A 17,260-nucleotide genomic window follows, 5' to 3' on the forward strand; every position below is an offset into this window, starting at 1 on the left:
CAGTTCATCTGTTTTGTTTCAAATGCTGCACACATTCAGATACAGAGCCTTAAATTTGTCCTTTTATTATTTTTGTAACTCCTAGCCTAACCTGTTGACTTACTCTTAGATTTGTACTCTCTGTCCCTTCCTTTCATGGTCTGTTTATCATTTCCCATATTAATATCTTCCTCTCTTACCTTGTCTGTATTCTTTGATTTCCCACATCTTCCCATATTTGATCCCTTGCCTATGCTATTTAGTTTAAACCCTCTCTATTCCCCTAGTTATGTGGTTCGCAAGAGCACTAGTCCCAGCACTGTAGATCATCCCAATGGTACAGCCCCCTGTTTCCCCAGTACTGGTGCCAGTGCTCCATGAACTGGAACCTACTTCTTCCAGTTTTTGAGCCATGCATTCATCTCTCTCATTTTATTTTCCCTACGCCAATTTGCACAGGGCTCAGGTAATAATAAAGGGATTATTACTTTTGAGGTTCTGCTTCTTAATTTGGTCCCTAGCCCCTCACGCTGACCATGCAGAACCTCTTTCCTTGTCCTGCCTATGTTGTTGGCACCTACTAGGACCATGACTACTGGATCCTCCCCCACCCACTGCAATTTCCTCTTCAGCCCTGTGCAGACATCCTGAATCCTGGCACTGGGCAGGCAACACAGCCTCCTGGACTCTCGTTCTTTGCTGCAGCGAACATTGTCAATCGCCTTCACAATACTGTCTCCCACTGTCACAATATTCCTTTTAGCTCCACCCTGCTTGATGGCTTCCTGTGCCATGTTGCGCAGTGTCTGCAGTTCAGCTCCAAATCAATCATCCTGATCTGAATTTCCCTAGCTTGTTATACTTTTTGCAGATGCCTTTGTCCTGGCGTCCAGAATACCCCACATTCCAAAGCTGCAGCATAACACCTGTCCTGCCATTGTTATTTATGTTATTTAGGTAATTTAATTGCTCTTTTGAATAGCTTAGAAACATAGAAACCATAGAAACTAGGAGCAGGGGTAGGCCATTCGGCCCTTCGAGCCTGATCTGCCACTCATTATGATCATGGCTGATCATCCAACTCAATAGCCTGCTCCCGCTTTCTCTCCATATCCTTTGATCCCTTTCGCCCCAAGAGTTATATCTAACTCCTTCTTCAAAACATACAATGTTTTAGCCTCAACTACTTTCTGTGGTAACGAATTCCACAGGCTCACCACTCTCTGGGTGAAGAAATTTCTCCTCATCTCAGTCCTAAATGGTCTACCCCGTATCCTCAGACTGTGACCCCTGGTTCTGGTCTCCCCCACCATCGGGAACATCATTCCTGCATCTACCCTGTCTAGTCCTGTTAGAATTTATAGCTTTCTATGAGATCCCCCCTCATTCTTCTGAACTCCAGCAAATATAATCCTAACCGACTCAATCTCTCCTCATATGTCAGTCCCGCCATCCCAGGAATCAGTCTGGTAAACTTTCGCTGCACTCCCTCTATAGCAAGTACATCCTTCCTCAGATAAGGAGACCAAAACTGCACACAATATTCCAGGTGTGACCTTTGCATCTACCCTGTCTAGTCCTGTCAGAATTTTATAGATTCCTTTAGTATTGTTAGAGCTGCACCCATCCAGGAAAGTGGAGAGTATTCCATCACACTCCTGACTTGTGCCTTGTAGATGGTGGACAGGCTTTGGGGAGTCAGGAGGTGGGATAGGACACACCCAGGGATGTTGATAGTGGCGTCAAGGACATTGCCTGTAAGGAATGAGTCTGTGAGTATGACTCTGTCAGGCTGCTGTTTGAGTAGTCTGTGGGACAGCTGCCCCAATTTTGGTGGAAGCCCTCAGATGTTAGTGAGGAGAACTTTGCAGGCTATGTTTGCTCTTGTCATTTCCAGGCCTAGTTTGATGTCAGCTGGTCCAGTTTCATTCCTGATTGACCTTTCTGTCATGGTTTGATACAACTGAGTGGCTTGCTCAGCCATTTCAGAGGACATTTAAGAGCCAACCACACTACTGTGGATCTGGAGTCACATGTAGGCCAGACCAGGTAAGGACGGCAGATTTCCTACCCTAAAGGACATTAGTGAACTAGATGGGTTTTTATGACAATTGACAGTAGCTTCATAGTCACTATGACTGTCACTAGCTTTTAATTCCAGATTTTGCTAATTTAATTTAAATTGAATAATTTGCTGAATGGTTGAGTGAGTTGATACAACCAATCCTGAGTGAGCACACACTGTGAAGGATTCCTTCACTGCCACTAAGACGACACGTGACCAGCAATGCCATGTTAATTTGCTCGTTCGACCTTGCTAGACTATTCATTAAATCATGGCAATCTAGATGTGCTGCCACGTTTTGAATCTGTGCTCATTTAATTTATGAACTTAGTAACTCGTGTAATTGAGTTCAGTTTTAGCAGCACAATGTATGTTTAAATAAACGGTGTTGCCATGTGGGATCTAGGCCCAGTTGTCTCTGATGTTTCCATTGATTAACATAAGATACATGTTTTTGAAAGGATAACACTTCACCTGCAACCCCTTGCATATATCCGACACGCAGATGATATGTTTGCTATATGTGGATCTGCAGCGAATTTCCTTACACACCTTAATGCGCTCCACCCCACATTCAAATCCACATATGAAATGGAGAAGTCAAATGAGCTCCCTTTCCTTGATGTGCTAGTTGAGTAATTCGCTACTGGGTTCTCTTCTACTGCAAGCCCACCTTCACTGGTCAATATATACACTGGGATTCCCACATTGCTGCTGTTATGCAGGTTTGTCTTGGCCATAGTGATGGAATCCTTCACCATGTATGTGCAATATTTATGTTCAATTAATAAATTCCTACAGCTCCACACACTACAAGGTTGGTTTTATTAACAATCTTGTAAATAGGGCCCAAGCCATTTTCTCATAATGCAAGCCTGATGATGAAATAGGGCACATCTCAAGCTATCCTTTGGGATCATTGCTCACTGTGTATTGTGCACACTCACAAATGATCCTTAGGCCTCCTGAAAAATGCCCAGTCTACTGCAAGGATGTAAGGAAGCAGATGGCATTGCTGTTGATATCCAGATCTATGTTCTAGATGGAAAAGATCATGGCTACATGAAGCCTTGGAGAGAACCAGGAAAGCTAGGATCAAGCTAAATGTAGACACATCCATTGTGAATGTAACAGAATGCCTGTTCTTCAGAATGGTGGAGGTAAGCCAAGCCTTGGAAATAATCACAGCTTGGAGGTGGAAACTTCAGGACAAGAAAGAGTTGTGAAATGTCCTTGGTTTGACCTAGTGCTTCAGCTCTTTCATACCTCACATGTCAGGATAGGAGAGCTGATGAGAGAAGATGTTGGGTAGCAGTGGTCAGAGTCACATGAGAGGAGTTTCAACAAACCCAAAGTAATATGCAAGGAGATAGCTTAGTCATACTACTACAGAGAGAAACCTGTCATTCTGCAGTTAGATCCTTCTACAAAAGGACTGGGCGCATCCCTGGTAAAAGAGAGAAAACAGATAGTATTCTCATCTCAAGCTCTAACATCAGCTGAGACCAGTTGTGCCAACATCGAAAGAGAGATTTTGGCACTTCACAGAATCTCACAGTGCAGAAGAGGCCCTTTGGCCCATCGAGTCTGCACCGACACATGAGAAACACCTGTGTGAGGAATTCCATTCATATCTTTATGGGAGAAAGTTTTAATGGAGAGTGATCATCATCCACTGGAGCAGATCCACAAGAAACATCTGCGAAGAACATAGGAAATAGGAGCAGCAGTAGGCCATTCAGCCCCTTGAGCCTCCTGTGCCATTCACTTAGATCATGGCCGATCTTCTATCTCGATGTTATTTTCCCTCACTATTTCCATAATCCCTTGATGTCTTTACTATCTAGAAGTCTATTGATCTCTGTCTTGAACATACACAATGACTGAGTCTCCACCTATTCTTCTAAATTCTAGAGAATACAGGCCTAGCCTCCTCAATCTCTCGTCATAAGATAATACCACCATTCCAGGGTTGGGCTGGTGAGCCTCTGTTGCACTCCCTTGCTGTCAAGTGTATCATTCCTTAGGTAAGGGGACTTAAACTGTGCATAATACTCCAGGTACCCCCCTAACCGCATTGTGGGTGTACCTACACCACATGGACTGCAGCAATTCAAGAAGGCAGCTCACCCCCACCTTCTCAAGGGCAATTAGGCATGGGCAATAAATGCTGGCTTAGCCAGTGACACCCACATCCCGTGAATGAACGAATGAGTTTCTGTGCAAACCTTAACCTCTTGTGCCACACGGACACAAACCCTCTAGTATTCTGCAATCCCGTCCAATTTGTGTAGTTCAGTTCCCATTCCATCCCCTACTGTGTCTGCGTTCCAATCTTTAACATTGGTTCCAGCTTCCTCGCCCACAGTCTCCCCTCTGCCTGCCAACATCTCCCCGCACCCAGCCTCCAACCCCACCTACACCTATTGTCTCCCATGTCTCCTTCCTCCTTCCCCCAGCCCTCCCCAAGCCCCTCAAACCCCGGTTGCAATTCTGATCTCTGTCTGGTTTACTGGCCTGCCTGACTCACCAGAGTCACATCACTGGACACTGCAAAGGCTGTAGACCCTGACAACATTCCGGCAATAGTACTGAAGACTTGTGGTCCAGAACTTGCCGCCCCCCCTAGCCAAGCTGTTCCAGTACAGCTACAACACTGGCATCTACCCGGCTACGTGGAAAATTGCCCAGGTATGTCCTTTGCACAAAAAGCAGGACAAATCCAACCTGGCCAATTATCGCCCCATCGGTCTACTCTCCATCATCAGTAAAGTGATGGAAAGTGTCATCAACAGTGCTATCAAGCAGCACTTGCTTAGCAATAACCTGCTCACTGACGCCCAGTTTGGGACAAAAGAGCTGAACTTTCGAGGTGAGGTGAGAGTGACTGCCCTTGATATCAAGGCTGCATTGACCGAGTGTGGCATCAAGGAACCCGAGGAAAACTGGGGTCAATGGGAATCAGGGAGAAAACTCTCCACTGGTTGGAGATAAAGGAAAAGACAAAGAAGGCCGATCACCACCACCTTCTCAAGGGCAGCTAGGTCTGGGCAATAAATGCTGGCCCAGCCAGCAAAGCCCACATCCCGTGGATGAATTTTAAAAAAAGATAGCATCCTTCTGGACAATGGGGAAAGCCAGTGAGGAGAGCAAGCCTACTCCCCCACCAATGTAGCTTCCCAGTGGCTTTGGTGAGAAGCAGAGCAGTGCTGTTGCAGGTGGGCTTTGAATGTTGCACTCACCTCGAAGTCAGGAGTGAATTGAGGGTCACAACAGCTGCACATCACTTCTTTCCAAATGTTTTTCAGACCAATCTAATTTCCCGCTGATGTGGCCCTAGATTGGGAGGTGCTATGTGATTCTGGCATGTAGACCACAATTTTACATCCCATGGGCGGGTGCTCACCCGAGCGAAATGAGCATAAAATCGTGTGCGATGATGTTGGGCAAGCATCCCGACATCATCGCGCACTCGCGCAATGTTTCACTCAGCAGGGACGTGCAAAAGTAGGAAGAACGCCCACCGACAATTAAGCGGGAAATTAAGCTCATTAACGGCCCAATTGTAAGCGATTTTTCATGGCCTGTCGAACCTTGCGGTTGGCAGATGGACCAATCGGCCAGGCGGGCTTTCCATTTTTGATTAAACCTCATCCAAGGGTGGGATAAAATCTCTGTTGGGATTTAAAGTAAAAATCAGTATCTGGAGACTTTTCTTTGAGGTATGCTTTCAGGTGCTTGATTGTGCTGCATGGACATTTTTTGTAGCATTTCTGTGCTTTCTTTTATTATTTGGAATTCTGCATCTCTCTGGGGCATCGATCTGCCTTCAGGGGGGCTCAGTGGAAATGCTCTCCAGTACCTGCGGTGGTGTTGGCTCATACCCTCGTCCTGCCCCCACTGGCAGTGCTGAGCCTTTCTCAGGGTGCGTTTCACATTAGCTGGTCATTAATTAGCCAGCCAGCCTGAAAACATGGTCAGGGGGCCGATCGCAGACGGGGGATGGTTTCCTGTCCACACCTGGGCCTGCCGATTGCGCGTGCCCGATGAGCGCAAAATTCAGGCCGTGGTGTTTTTAATGAGCATTTGTGAGATGGTAATGCATGAAAATGTGGTTCCTGCCATAGATCACCCGGAAACTACACCCACTGTCAGGAAAGTGTTGAGGCTAAAATTCCAAACTCTTTTCCTACCAGCGGCTTTCCGATTTACGGCCTCTCTCTGAATTTTCCAGCCCTGCCCATCACAAAACTTGTCGTGGGCTGGAGGGGAAAATTCCACCCAAAGTATTTGTTTGGTTTCTCTGCCATTTACTTATTGCTCATTATAAATTCTCCAGTCTCTTTCTATAATTGGCCCACATTTCTCTCTGTTAACCTTTTCCTTTCCACCTCTCTATAGGCTGCAATTTTACAGCCCCGTTGTGGTGGGGGTGGGGCTGAAAAATGTGGCCAGCGCCTCAAAAGTCCATTGACTTTGGCGGGACTGGAAGATCCTGCCAGCGGAGGGATTGTAAAATACTGCCCAGGGAAGCTTTTATACTCTGTTTTAATGTTTCTTGTTAGCTTACTCTCAGATAATATTTTTTCCCTTCTTTATCAGTTTCTTAGGCCCCTTTTGCTGAATTCGAACAAGCTCCCAATCCTGAGGCTTGCTAGTTTTCTGAAAACTTTGTCTCTTCCTTTGATCTAAAACAATCTTTAACTTCTCCTGTAAGCCATGGTTGGATCACTCTTCATGTTGGGTTTTTGTGTCTCAAATGAATGTAAATTTGTTGTAAACCATGTATTAATTCTTTAAATGTCATTGCCTGTCTACCGTCACAGCTTTTATTTCCCAATCTACCACAGCTAAATTGCCCCTCCTGCCTTCGTACTTTCTTTAGATTTAAGACACTTGTTTTGGATTGAACTAAATCACTCTTCAAACTTCATGTAAAATTTCAGCACATTATGGTCACTCTTGTCTAAAAGCTCCTTTACAATAAGATTATTAATTAGCCCTTTCTCATTGCACAATAGTAGACCTAAAATAACCCATTCCTGAGTTGGTTCCTCAACATAACTGTTCTAGAAAACTATTATGTATATATTCAGGAATTCCTCTTCCACAGCATTATGTGTCAATTGGGTTTACCCAATAGTTTGAAGTCCCCCATGATTACTGTATTATCCTTGTTACATGAACCTCTAATTTCCTGATTTATACTGTGCACTACATTATCACCAATGTTTAATAGCCAATAAATAACTCCCACCATTGTTTGCTGCTCCTTGCTGTTTCTGAGCTCCTGCCAAACTGATTCTAAATTTTGATCTTCCAATCTAAGATCTTCTCTCACTAATGTACTGATCTCATCCTTCATTAACAGTGCTATCACACCTCCTTTTCCTTTTCGCCGATCCTTCCTAAATGCTGAATATCCTTGAATATATAGTTCCCAGTCTTAGCCACCATGCAGCCACGTCTCGGTAAAGGTAATTAGATCAAACCCATTTACTTCTATTTATGACGTGAATTCATCTACCTTGTTGTGAATGCTGCGTGCATTCAGATAGAGTGCCTTTAATTTTGTATTTTTAACATTTTTCTGTGATTTGACCCTGTTTGATGCTGGCCTTTATTTCTGCCTCAATTTTGTTTACAATTCGTCCTACCATCTGACAAGGTCCCACATGGGAGACTTATGAAGAAGGCAAATGCACATGGGATACAGGGTAATCTTATAAGGTGGATTCAAAATTGGCTTAGTTGCAGGAAGCAGAGGGCGATGACAGAAGGATGCTTTAATGACTGGAAGCCAGTGTCCAGTGGCGTACCACAGGGATCTGTGCTGGGTCCCCTATTATTCATCATTTATATAAACGACATAGATGACTATGTGGGGGGTAGGATTAGTAAGTTTGCGGGTGACACAAAGATTGTCCGGGTGGTTAACAGTGAGGTTGAGTGTCTTGGGCTACAGGAAGATATAGACGGGGTGGTCAAATAGGCAGATAAGTGGCAGATGGAATTTGACCCCGAAAAGTCTGAGATGATACATTTTGGAAGCAGTAATTTGACAAGGAAGTATTCAATGAACGGCATGGCACTAGGAAGTTCTGAGGAACAAAGGGACCTTGGTGTGTGTGCCCATAGATCTCTGGAGGCGGAGGGGCATGTTAGTGGGGTGGTAAAAAAGGCATATGGGACACTTGCCTTTATCAATCGAGGCATAGATTACAAAAGTAGGGAGGTCATGTTGGAGTTGTATAGAACCTTGGTGAGGCCACAGCTGGAGTACTGTGTGCAGTTCTGGTCACCATATTATAGGAAGGATGTGATTGCACTGGAGGGGGTGCAGAGGAGATTCACCAGGATGTTGCCTGGGATGAAACATTTAAGTTATGAAGAGAGGTTGGATAGGCTTGGGTTATAAGATAATGAGGGGCATGGACAGGGTGGATAAGGAGTAGCTGTTCCCCTTAGTCGAAGGGTCAGTCACAAGGGGGCATAAGTTCAAGGTGAGGGGCAGGAGGTTTAGGGGGGATGTGAGGAAAAACTTTTTACCCAGAGGGTGGTGACGGTCTGGAATGCACTGCCTGGGAGGATGGTGAAGGCGGGTTGCCTCACATCTTTAAAAAGTACCTGGATGAGCACTTGGCACATCATAACATTCAAGGCTATGGGCCAAGTGCTGGTAAATGGGGTTAGGTAGGTAGGTCAGGTGTTTCTCACGTGCCGGTGCAGACTCGATGGGCCGAAGGGCCTCTTCTGCACTGTGATTCTGTGATTCGGTGATTCTGTGATTCGGTGATTCTGTGATTCGGTGATTCGGTGATGTCCCAGCTCACGTGACACACGTCTGAATAAGTTTTTCAAATCTTTTTTTCAGGTTCTCACAAAGAAATTAAACACCCTGAGGCAGCTCCATGCCTCAGGGAGATTTCTGCGTTCTTTCACACACATGCCCAAAAGAGCGCAGGCCCGGACTCTCCCTCCTCCCCCTGCCCGCACAGGGAGAACTGAGCGCTTCCGGGTACGCGTCACACTGGGCGGGCCTTAATTGGCCCCGCCCACATAAAATGTCAGCTGCGTGCCCGCCCGCGCCTCTTCCCACCCAGCCCACACGACGGGGAGAAAACTCTCCCCCAGGATTCTGTGGTCAGTTGAGGAGATAGCGGCTTCTTCTGTTAAGTTCTGTGGTGGTCCTAAAGGTGGAGGTGGTCATGCATTTATTCTTCAAAAGAATGAGTAATGTGAGTAATATGGGACCTTCAGTGAGTAAATCAGATCTAATAACGAATAATTCTTTGTGCCCTATGCAGAGCAGCTATCCAAACCACATCAGCATCTCCGTGCAGCTGGAGGGAAAGGACTTAACACTGGATCTCAGCAGAAATAAGTGAGTCACTTTGTATAAGGAGTGTTAGAATCATATCTCTCAAAGCTAAATTTGTCTTTTTACAAAATGGAAGAACATGGCCTTATCTGTACATTTGGATGTTAATCTGGGATATTTTTGAAAAGAAGGTCACTTTGGAACTGTCAGCAAGCAGGCCTACTTCAGGAAATCACCTGGCCTTTAGGGTTCTTGAGGGAGATCTGGTTGTTTGTTCTGAACTGCAATCATTTTAACTGATCGAGAAAAAAAACTGAAAAGGCAAAGGCTGATAACTTACTGGAAATTACATGGGTGAGAGGAAAATAACTTAAGTGGTGAACCTGCTTGTTTGGGAGGCAACCTTGTTGCAGAACAAGCTGAGAAGGGAAGGTTACCTCTCTCTACCTTGCCTGAAATTGTGTCTGGCTGTCAACCTGTAGCCAGAGAACCCTCATCTGGGTGTAACCAGTCTGCATTTGGACCTGTAAAGCTGGGCAGTTGGTGGGACCTTCCAGGCACCTACCGGGACCAGCAGCCTGTCTTCACACGAGAGAAATCCAGGTTGACAGCATCGACACCCTGTGGACATGATCCTTTATTTTACACTTCCCATCCTCCAAAATCCATCTCTGCAGAGAGACTCTGTTTGTCTGTGTGTGTGTCTGTGTGCAAATTGGGGGAATTATTTAGGAAGAGATAGATAGTTATACTTCCTGATTACAATTGTGTGTTAACCAGCACTTGCAGCTTGTTCAAAGAAGTTTTGTTTAAAAATAAATTAATCATTCCGAGCTTTTGAAAGAAGCCTGGTCAGTCTTTTTTCTTCTGGGTACCAGAGGTATAGGTACACAATTGACTAATTTGGTGAGAAAATGAAACAGTTAAATTAATGCTGCGAGTAGTGGGGCTTGATAATTTGTGCACTCCTCCCATCCCGGCAGTAACAGGATGAATGAGGCTGTGTCACCAATCTGCTGGGCTTGTGTTCAGTTTAACTTGTCATGAAGCTATTAATGTATACAATATTATTGGAAAATATTTTTCTTTTAAAATAGAGGTTTAGCCTGTGGGTGTGGCTTAATTGGATTAAAGCCAGTTGGTCTGGGAGCTTTGATGTGTACTAGTTTTGATATGTAAGAGAGATAGAAGCCAGAATTTTCCCGTTGGCGTGCAGGGGCAGGCCCTGTATGCCCGTGTGTAAAATGCCGCACGGTGATGTCGGGCGAGTGTCCTGACGTCACCGCGCACCATCGCAATATTTTGTTGGGCGGGCGTGCGATGATCTCCGACGCGCGCCCGCCATTAATTAACGGGCCGCTTAAGGTCCTTGAGGCGCCAATCGGTGGCGATTTTCAGCGCCCGTGTGATCTTCGGGTCGGCGCAACGGGCAGGCGGGTAGGACACATTTGTATAAACCTCATCCACGGGCGGGATAAGAGGGCTCAGTGGGGTCGTGAGTGTGCTCTGTCAAATATTGATGTTTCAAAGTTACTGATACTTGCCTGTGTGATCTGCAATATTTCATAATGCAGACCAGCTGCTTGGTCTGGACTCACAACCTTCAGGCCAGCACTCCGCAGTGAGGAATCTTTTCTGGGCCTGCAGGTTTCAGGAAGCCTTCCCTTAGCCTGGGAATGGGAGCTGAACTCTCCACTGGAGGAACCTCCTCTGAGGAGGAAGGGAGGGCTAGAAGGGGGAGGAGACCAGGAATACACATTCAGCCTCCAGGGGAGCCGCCTTTGGGAGGACAGGCACAGGCACAAGGGGTGCAGGGCCAAGAGGTTGTCCAAGGTGGAAGGGGCCGTAGAAGACGCCACTATCCTGCTGCATATACAGGGTATACAGGCGGCGAAGCAACTACCTCAATATGACTGAGGTGCAGTGCCGAAGGAGGCTCCGACTGTCAAGGAAAACAGTCAACTATATCTGTCAGATAATAGGCCCTGAGATCTCCCCTAACTGTGTGGGTGGACACCCCATGCCAGTGGCTCTGAAGGTCACAGTTGCCCTCAACTTCTATGCATCTGGCTCCTTCCAGGGCTCGGTGGGTGATCTTTGCGGTGTCTCCCAATCAGCTGTCCACACTTGTGTCAAGCAGGTTACAGACGCTCTGTTCAGATGGGGATTGACCTTCATCGACTTCTGCTGTGACCAGGCAAACCAGACAGAGTGAGTCAGAGGCTTCGCGGCCATTGCTGGCCAGGGTGCTATAGACTGTACACATGTGGCCATCAAGGCGCCAGCAGGTGAACCCGGTGCCTTCGTCAACAGGAAGGGCTTCCACTCCATGAACGTTCAGAGAGTGTGTGATCACAGGATGCAGATTCTGCAAGTCTGTGCAAGGTACCCAGGCAGCTCCCACGACGCCTACATCCTCAGACATTCCCAGGTGCCGGGTCTCTTCAGTGCTCCAGCCCGGCTGGATGGATGGCTGGTGGGTGACAAGGTCTATCCCCTCAGAAGGTGCCTCATGACACCTCTCCACCATCCAAGGACAGAAGCTGAGCAGCGCTACAATAGGAGCCACGGCTCCACAAGGGCTGTAGAAAGAGACATTGGTCTTCTCAAGATGCACTTCCGATGCCTGGACTGCTCAGGGGGCGCACTCCAGTACCCCCCAGATCGCGTCTCAGTGATAGTGGTAGCATGCTGCGCTCTGCACAATCTTGCGCTGGAAAGGGGGGAAGCAGTTGATGATGAAGACCTTGTCGCAGTGGATGTGGCTGCACATGATGAATCCAGCAGTGGCTCAGAGGCTCAGAGGATGAGGAAGCACAGGGAAATGCTGATGGGGTAGATGCTGACCTGGGCATACTCCAGGGAGGCAGGGACACCCGGGAGGCTTTAATACAATGAACCTTCAGCTAGCGCACCACATTTGGACCTCCAGCCTGGGCTGTAGGCTCCATACTCGATGCCTTAGTGCAAAATCTGCATGGTTAGGAACATTAACTAAGGGCCTTGTTAATAAAGCTGAATGTCCCACAAAGCACTTATAACATTATTGGAAGCCATCCACCTGCAGAAGAAAAGAGGCACCCGCAGCCATGGTGACATGTCTGAACTTTATACTGCAAGCAAAGAAACTTTAGAATACAAATGACAAAGGTGTTCAAAATCACACCAACTCATGAAGGCCTCATTCTGGGCAAACACAAAAGCACCAGTGTGCTTGCACACGAGCAGGGGAGAGACCTCATCCTGAGTGAGACACAGCCAGAGTGAGTGTGGGTCTTGGTAATTTGGCGCACAGTGGGAATTCGGTGCAGAGGGGAAGACGTGCTCTTTGCATTTTTTCTTTGCTATTCAAATTCTTGGGAGTAAGGCAAGGCTGGATGGCCTCTACTTTAATGCCAGGAGTATTACAGATGAAATGGATGAGTTAAGGGTGAGGATTGACATGTGGATTTGTGATATAGTAGCGATCACAGAGACATGGTTGAGGGAAGGGCAGAATTGGCAGCTCAACATTCCGGGATATAGAATCTTCAGGCAAGACAGGGGAGGGGGTAAAAGAGGAGGAAGCGTTGCATTGTTAGTTAAGGAGTCAGTTACAGCAGTAAGGGGAGATGACATCTTGGAGGGGGCATCAAATGAAGCTTTGTGGGTAGAGCTTAGGAATAAAAAAGGGGCAGCCACATTGTTAGGTGTTTATTAAGACCCCCAGATAGTCAGCGGGAAATTGATGAGCAAATATGTGCACAATTTGCGGAGGTGTGTAAAAACAATAACAATAGGGTAATTATATGAGGTGATTTCAACTTTCCCAACAATAATTGGGATAGACATAGTGTTAAGGGCTTGGATGGAGTGGATTTCTTGAAATGTGCACAGGAAAACTTTTTAGGTCAATATATAGAGGGTCCAACAAGGGACGGTGCAGTGCTGGGCCTAATTCTGGGGAATGAAGCCGGACAGGTGGCTGATGTGGTGGTGGGCGAGCTGTTTAGCGATTGCGACCACAACATGGTACAAATTAAGTTTGTTGTGGACAAAGAAATAGACAAGATGCAAAAAAATGTTTTGGATTGGGGCAGAGTGGATTTTAGTAAAATAAGCCAGCATCTGGCCAAGGTAGACTGGGAACAGTTACTTGTGGGGAAATCTACAGAGGAGCAGTGGGGGGGGTTCAAAAAGGAAATGGGGAGGGTACAGGCTCAACATGTTCCCTCTAGGGTGATAGGAACAGAGAACCATGGATGACCAGAGATATTCAGGATACGATGAGAAGGAAAAGAGAGGCTTTTAGCAGGTACAAGGGGAGCGTAGGCATTATTGGAGTACAGAAAGTGCAGGGTGGAGCTTAAGAAAGCAATTAGGAGAGCAAAGAGGGGATATGAGAAAGCTCTGGCTGGTAAAAGTAGGGAAATTCCCAAGATATTCTATAAGTATATCAATGGGAAGAGGATAACCAAGGAAAGAGTAGGGCCCATTAGGGACCAAGGGGGCAATCTATGGGTGGAGCCAGAGGACATCGGTAGAGTGTTGAACGAATACTTCACGTCTGTCTTCACCCAAGAGAATGAGGATGAAGGTATGGAACTCGGGGAGAGAGACTGCGAGGTTCTTGAACAAATTCATATAGGGAGTGACAAGGTATTGGAGGTATTGGCAGGCTTAAAAGTGGACAAATCTCCAGGTCCGGATGATTTGTGGCCCAGACTGCTGAGGGAGGCAGGGGAGGAGATCGCAGGGGCTCTGACCCAAATTTTTAATTCCTCTCTGGCCACGGGGGAGGTGCCAGAGGACTGGAGAACAGCTAATGTGGTTCCGCTATTTAAGAAGGGTTGTGGAGATAAGCCAGCGAACTACAGGCTAGTGAGTCTCACGTCAGTGGTAGGGAAACTATTGGAGAAAATTCTGAAGGAGAGAATCCATCTCCACTTGGAGAGGCAAGGTTTGATCAGGGATAGTCAGCATGGCTTTGCCAGAGGGAGGTCATGCCTAACAAATTTGATTGAATTTTTTTGAGGAGGTGACCAGGTGTGTAGATGAGGGTAGTACAGTTGATGTAGTTTATATGGATTTCAGCAAAGCCTTTGACAAGGTCCCACATGGGAGATTTATAAAGAAGGCAAATGCACATGGGATACAGGGTAATTTTATATGGTGGATTCAAAATTGGCTTAGTTGTAGGAGACAGAGGGTGATGACAGAAGGATGCTTTAGTGACTAGAAGCCAGTGTCCAAGGGGACACCACATGGATCTGTGCTGGGTCCCCTATTATTCCCTATTATTTGTCATTTATATAAACGACATAGATGACTATGTGTGGGGTAGGATTAGTAAGTTTGCGGATGACACAAAGATTGGCCGGGTGGTTAACAGTGAGGTTGAGTGTCTTGGGCTACAGGAAGATATAGACGGGATGGTCGAATGGGCAGATAAGTGTCAGATGGAATTTAACCCTGAAAAGTGTGAGGTGATACACTTTGGAAGGAGTAATTTGACAAGGAAGTATTCAATGAATGGCATGACACTAGGAAGTTCTGAGGAACAAAGGGACCTTGGCGTGTGTGTCCATAGATCTCTGGAGGTGAAGGGGCATGTTAGTGGGGTGGTGAAAAAGGCATATGGGACACTTGCCTTTGTCAATCGAGGCATAGATTACAAAAGTAGGGAGGTCCTGTTGGTGTTGTATAGAACCTTGGTGAGGCCACAGTTGGAGTACTGTGTGCAGTTCTGGTCGCCACATTATAGGAAGGATGTGATTGCACTGGAGGGGGTGCAGAGGAGATTCACCAGGATGTTGCCTGGGATGAAACATTTAAATTATGAAGAGAGGTTGGATAGACTTGGGTTGTTTTCGTTGGAGCAGAGAAGATTGAGGGGTCACCTGATCGAGGTGTACAAGATTATGAGGGGCATGGACAGGGTGGATAGGGAGCAGCTGTTCCCCTTAGTTGAAGGGTCAGTCACGAGGGGACATAAGTTCATGGTGAGGGGCAGGAGGTTTAGGGAGGATGTGAGGAAAAACCTTTTTACCCAGAGGGTGGTGATGGTCTGGAATGCACTGCCTGGGAGGGTGGTGGAGGCGGGTTGCCTCACATCCTTTAAAAAGTACCTGGATGAGCAATTGGCACGTCATAACATTCAAGTCTATGGGCCAAGTGCTAGTAAATGGGATTAGATAGGTCGGTCAGGTGTTTCTCATGTGTCAGTGCAGACTCGATGGGCCGAAGGGCCTCTTCTGCACTGTGTGACTCTGTGATTCTGTGATTCTATGAGAACTGATGATTCCTGAGTTTAGAGTTGCATCTCAAACATAACACTTCAAATGATGGGTTATGACAATTGTTTAAAGTTTCTCTCTGGGATTTTTAAATAACTGAGCTTTGCCTACTGCAGCGGTCATAACACTTGTCCTCTGTGTGGATGGTCAGCAAGCAATTTCTATTTCATATTAAATATCCATCCTCTCCAAAATGTTCACAATAGAAAAACATAGAAGAAGTATGTCTGTGAACCTAACCCATGTGGTAGCTGTCCTGGCCATAGGAACATACGAATTAGGAGCAGGAGTAGGCCACTCAGTCCCTCGAGTCTGCTCCACCATGCAATAAGATCATGGCTGACCTGACGGTAACCTCAACCCCACATTCCCACCTGCCCCTGATAATCCCTCACCCCTTTGTTTATCAAAAATCTATCTAACTCTGCCTTCAAAATATTCAAAGACTCTGCTTCCATCACCTTTTGTGGAAAAGAACTGCAGAAAGAAAAAACTCCCTGAGGGAAACATTTTCTCCTCATCTCTGTCTTAAATGGGTGACCCCCTTAATGTTAAACAGCGACCCCTAGTTCTAGATTTTCCTTCAAAAGGAAACATCCTCTCCACATCAACCCTGTCAAAACCTCTCAGGATCTTACATGTTCCAATCAAGTCACCTCTTACTCTTCTAAACTCCAGCGGATACAAGCCTAGTCTGTCCAACCTTTCCTCATAAGACAGCCTGCCCATTCCAAGAATTAGTCCAGTAAACCTTCCCTGAACTGCTTCCAATGCATTTACATCCTTCATTGATTAGGAGACCAATACTGTACACAATAATCTAAACGTGGTCTAACCAGTGCCCTGTGCAACTGAAGCATAACCTTCCTACTTTTGTAAACAATTCCCCTCACAATAAATGATAACGTTTTATTAGCTTTCCTAATTACCTGCTGTACCTGCATGCTAACCTTTTGTGATTCATGCACTAGGACACACAAATCCCTCTGCATCTCAGAGCTCTGCAATCTCCCACTATTTAGATATGTTTTTTTTATTCTTCCTGCCAAAATGGACAAATTCACATTTGCCCACTTTGTACTTTTTTTTATTATTCATTCACAGGATATGGGCTTCGCTGGCTAGGCCAGCATTTATTGCCCATCCCTAGTTGCCCTTGAGAAGGTGGTGGTGAGCTGCCTTCTTGAACCGCTGCAGTCCATGTGGTGTAGGTAAACCTGTTAAGAAGGGAATTCTAGGATTTTGACCCAGTGACAGTGAAGGAACGGCGATATATTTCCAAGTCAGGATGGTGAGTGACTCGGAGAACTTCCAGGTGATGGTGTTCCATCTATCTGCTGCCCTTGTCCTTCTAAATGGTAGTGGTCATGGGTTTGGAAGGTGCTGTTGAAGGAACCTTGCTAAATTCCTGCAGTCCATCTTGTAGATGATGCCCACTGCTGCTACTGTGCGTCGGTGGTGGAGGGAGTTTGTGGGTGGGATGCTTTGTCCTGGACAGTGTCAAGCTTCTTGAGTGTTGTGGGAACTGCATTCATCTAAGCAAGTGGGGAGTATTCTATTACACTCCTGATTTGTGCCTTGTAGATGATAGACAGGCTTTGGGGAGTCAGGAGGTGAGTT

At 46.3% G+C, this 17,260-nt stretch overlaps 1 protein-coding gene across 1 annotated transcript in view; it reads left to right on the top strand.

Moving 5' to 3' along the window:
- Positions 1–17,260, top strand: part of LOC144680358 (disintegrin and metalloproteinase domain-containing protein 12-like) — a 972,827-nt gene that overhangs the window by 501,496 nt on the left and 454,071 nt on the right. Inside the window, exon 3 of the mRNA XM_078541354.1 lies at positions 9,352–9,428. Coding sequence (XP_078397480.1) covers positions 9,352–9,428 — 77 coding nt within the window. The remainder of the gene's footprint in view (positions 1–9,351; positions 9,429–17,260) is intronic.

This window comes from Cetorhinus maximus, chromosome 1 (genome assembly GCF_964194155.1).
Source record: "Cetorhinus maximus chromosome 1, sCetMax3.hap1.1, whole genome shotgun sequence".
Lineage (NCBI taxonomy): Eukaryota > Metazoa > Chordata > Chondrichthyes > Lamniformes > Cetorhinidae > Cetorhinus > Cetorhinus maximus.